Source organism: Cajanus cajan, chromosome 7, assembly GCF_000230855.2.
Source record: "Cajanus cajan strain Asha chromosome 7, NIPB_CcT2T_4, whole genome shotgun sequence".
Classification (NCBI taxonomy): Eukaryota; Viridiplantae; Streptophyta; class Magnoliopsida; order Fabales; family Fabaceae; genus Cajanus; species Cajanus cajan.
Genome location: NC_138523.1, coordinates 15716477 through 15719250, shown reverse-complemented (window position 1 = coordinate 15719250; position 2774 = coordinate 15716477). Strand labels below are relative to the sequence as shown.

General features: G+C 41.2%; 1 protein-coding gene across 1 annotated transcript; it reads left to right on the top strand.

Moving 5' to 3' along the window:
• The first annotated feature begins 486 nt into the window (after positions 1 to 486).
• On the top strand, positions 487 to 1624 carry LOC109793563 (NDR1/HIN1-like protein 10). Its single transcript, XM_020353030.3, has one exon. It carries the CDS (start codon positions 754 to 756, stop codon positions 1405 to 1407), a length of 654 nt encoding a protein of 217 aa, XP_020208619.2. The 5' UTR covers positions 487 to 753; the 3' UTR covers positions 1408 to 1624.
• Positions 1625 to 2774: the final 1150 nt, after the last annotated feature.

The following is a 2774-nucleotide window of genomic DNA, read 5'->3' as shown; positions in this document are numbered from 1 at the left end:
TGAAAATCAATATGTAGTAGGTATATTTAATTATTGGATAAAATCAAATAGACAAATGTGTTATTAAGTTTTTTAGATCTAATATTAATTAATTTAATATCTGTGATGAATGAATATTAAGTTACTATTTGAAAAGATAAGATGACACTAAACTCTTATAAGTTCCTTTATTTTGTTTCATTCAAGAAACAATGGTGATATATGAACGTTACAATAAAATAAAAGAGTTTTAAATAAGTAAAATTTTATAATGACAAATTCATTAAAAAATATCTATAAGAGATAGTATTTTATAATAAATATTGATATAGAATTTTAAATTCTGGTATTAATTTGGTACGTGATTGTATCAGAAATCTCGGATTAATTATTGCGCATATATACCTAAAATAATGTATATAACCTACTCGTAAAAGAAGAAGAAAAAAAATCAATAGATATTATTTGTAGTTGCGAGTGCAAAACACATTGAAAGTCCCCAGCACGTCTTAGTGGAAATTTCAACGGCGTCACTGTTTCGAGTAATTCATTGGATCTTTCCTACCGCATACACAGCACCCGTCAACACGAGCTACTATAACTAACAACGAATCCTCAACGTGAAGAGAAAAATGAACTAGGAAAACGTAAACAACACAACAAAAAAATCAAGCATACCCTTTACCCTATATATACGTTACGTAACCCTCCTTTCGTCACCAAAACACACTTCACTCCATCCACCCATTTCTAAACACTTGTATCCGATCGACCATGGCTGATAAACAACCCCAACTAAACGGTGCGTATTACGGCCCCGCAATCCCCACATCGGAGCCACCGCGCCACCACTCAGACCACCGCGGCAGAAGGTGCTGCTGCTGCCTCTTCAGCTTCTTCTGGAAGCTTCTCCTGGCAATCATAATCATCCTCGTCCTCGTGTTCCTCGTCTTCTGGGCCGTGGTCCAGCCGCGCGGCTTCAGGGTCCACGTCACCGACGCGAGGCTCACGCAGTTCAACTACACCGACAGCGACAGCAACCTCCGCTACAACCTCGTCCTCAACTTCACCGCGCGGAACCCCAACAAGAGGCTCGACATCTACTACGACAGAGTGGAGGGACACGTGTCCTACGACGGCGTGAGGTTCGGCTCCGCTGACGTGGTCACGTGGCGGAACGCTTTTCGGCAGCGCGCGAAGAGCACGGACCGCGTGGGCGGGGTTTTCGCGGGGCAGCACGTGATGGTGCTGGAGCGAGATCACGTGAGGGATTTGGAAGAGGACGAGAGGAAAGGGGTCTTCGACATCGACGTGAGGCTATACTTTACGGTTCGGTTCAGGCTTGGTGACACCATAGGAGGTGACACCAAGGCCAAGGCCAAGTGCGAGCTTGAGGTTCCTTTGACTTCGAGGGGGGACTGTGTTTGAACCCACTAAGTGTGACGTCGATTTCTGAGACTCCCTGTGTTCTACGCGTATTACATTTAATTTTGTCGCTTCTATTGCCTGGATTTTCATTTTTCTCCCTTCTTGCTTGTGTAAATATGTATTCTTTTTCTTTTGCTTTTTTCTTTTTTGGACGTCGAAGCATGTTTGATGTATAATAAATTCTCTAATAAAAATATAGTGTTTGTGTGTATGTTAATTTATTTGTTAATGGACCTCCATTGTTTTAGTTACGTGCCCCCACTTAAGGACAGTGTAATTACGTGACATCTAATATTTATTTATATATAATTTATTATAATTTTTAGTTATATATAATAAATATTTTATTATATATTGTAGAAATTAAAATACTAATTTTTCATTAAAAAAATATGAAAAAGAATGTGAAAAATAGAGAGTAAAACATTTTTTTACTAAAAAATTATTCTAATTTATATATGTAAGAGATTTGTTTAATGTAAAAAAAAAAAAAAAAACACTTACACATCAAGAGATTAAAGTTTACCCCTTCATTAAAATAAGATATTTAAATGAGAATAAATAAAACTAAAAGTGAAACGTTTAAGAAGCAGAAAATTATTCTAATGTAGAGTGATCATAAATTAAATATAAGCTGTACTAGTAGGCACCTCTTCGGTCAAACAATAGGCTGATAGGGGTGCCCGAACCGAGGAAAACACAAGGTGCTAGTAGGTACCCCTTCGGTCAGATAATAGGCCGATAGGGGCGCCCGAACCGATGAAACACCATTACACACCTCGGCCAAAGGGCCACCCCAAGACACTACGAAGTGGCCATCCAACAAAACCCTTTGGCCATGAGGAAAGCTTCTCGGCATGGGGGTAAGCCGAACACCTCCTCGGCCTTGGGGCAGGCCGAACACCTCCTCGGCCTAAGGATAAGCCAAACACCCTCTCGGCCTTGGAGCAGGCCGAACACCTCCTCGGCCTAGGGGTAGGCCGGACACCAACTACCACTGATGACAAACCAAAAACCCTTTCGGTATCGGGCCAGGCCGAATACCTCTTCGGCCCACGCGCAGGCCGAACACCCCCTCGGTACAGGGTCAAGCCGAGACCCCCCTCGGCCTCGTGCCTAGCCGAAGACCAATAAAGAACAGCTCATGAATAACATGAGAACAGCTCATGAGTAATACGTGGCAAATTAGATACTTATTATGCACTAATTACCACGCCAGATTAAGAAGAGATTAAGGTTAACTCAAATGTTACCCATCTCCCAAGACTGAAGGCCCACCAGGCCCAATTGTGTCACTATAAATACACAGGTGATGTGACATAAAGGAGGTACGTTATTATCCCATATAAAACCTTTATTGCTCTGAA

Coding starts and splice junctions, on each gene's coding strand:
- LOC109793563 (XM_020353030.3), top strand. CDS start 754: ATGGCTGATAAACAACCCCAACTAAACGGTGCGTATTACGGCCCCGCA.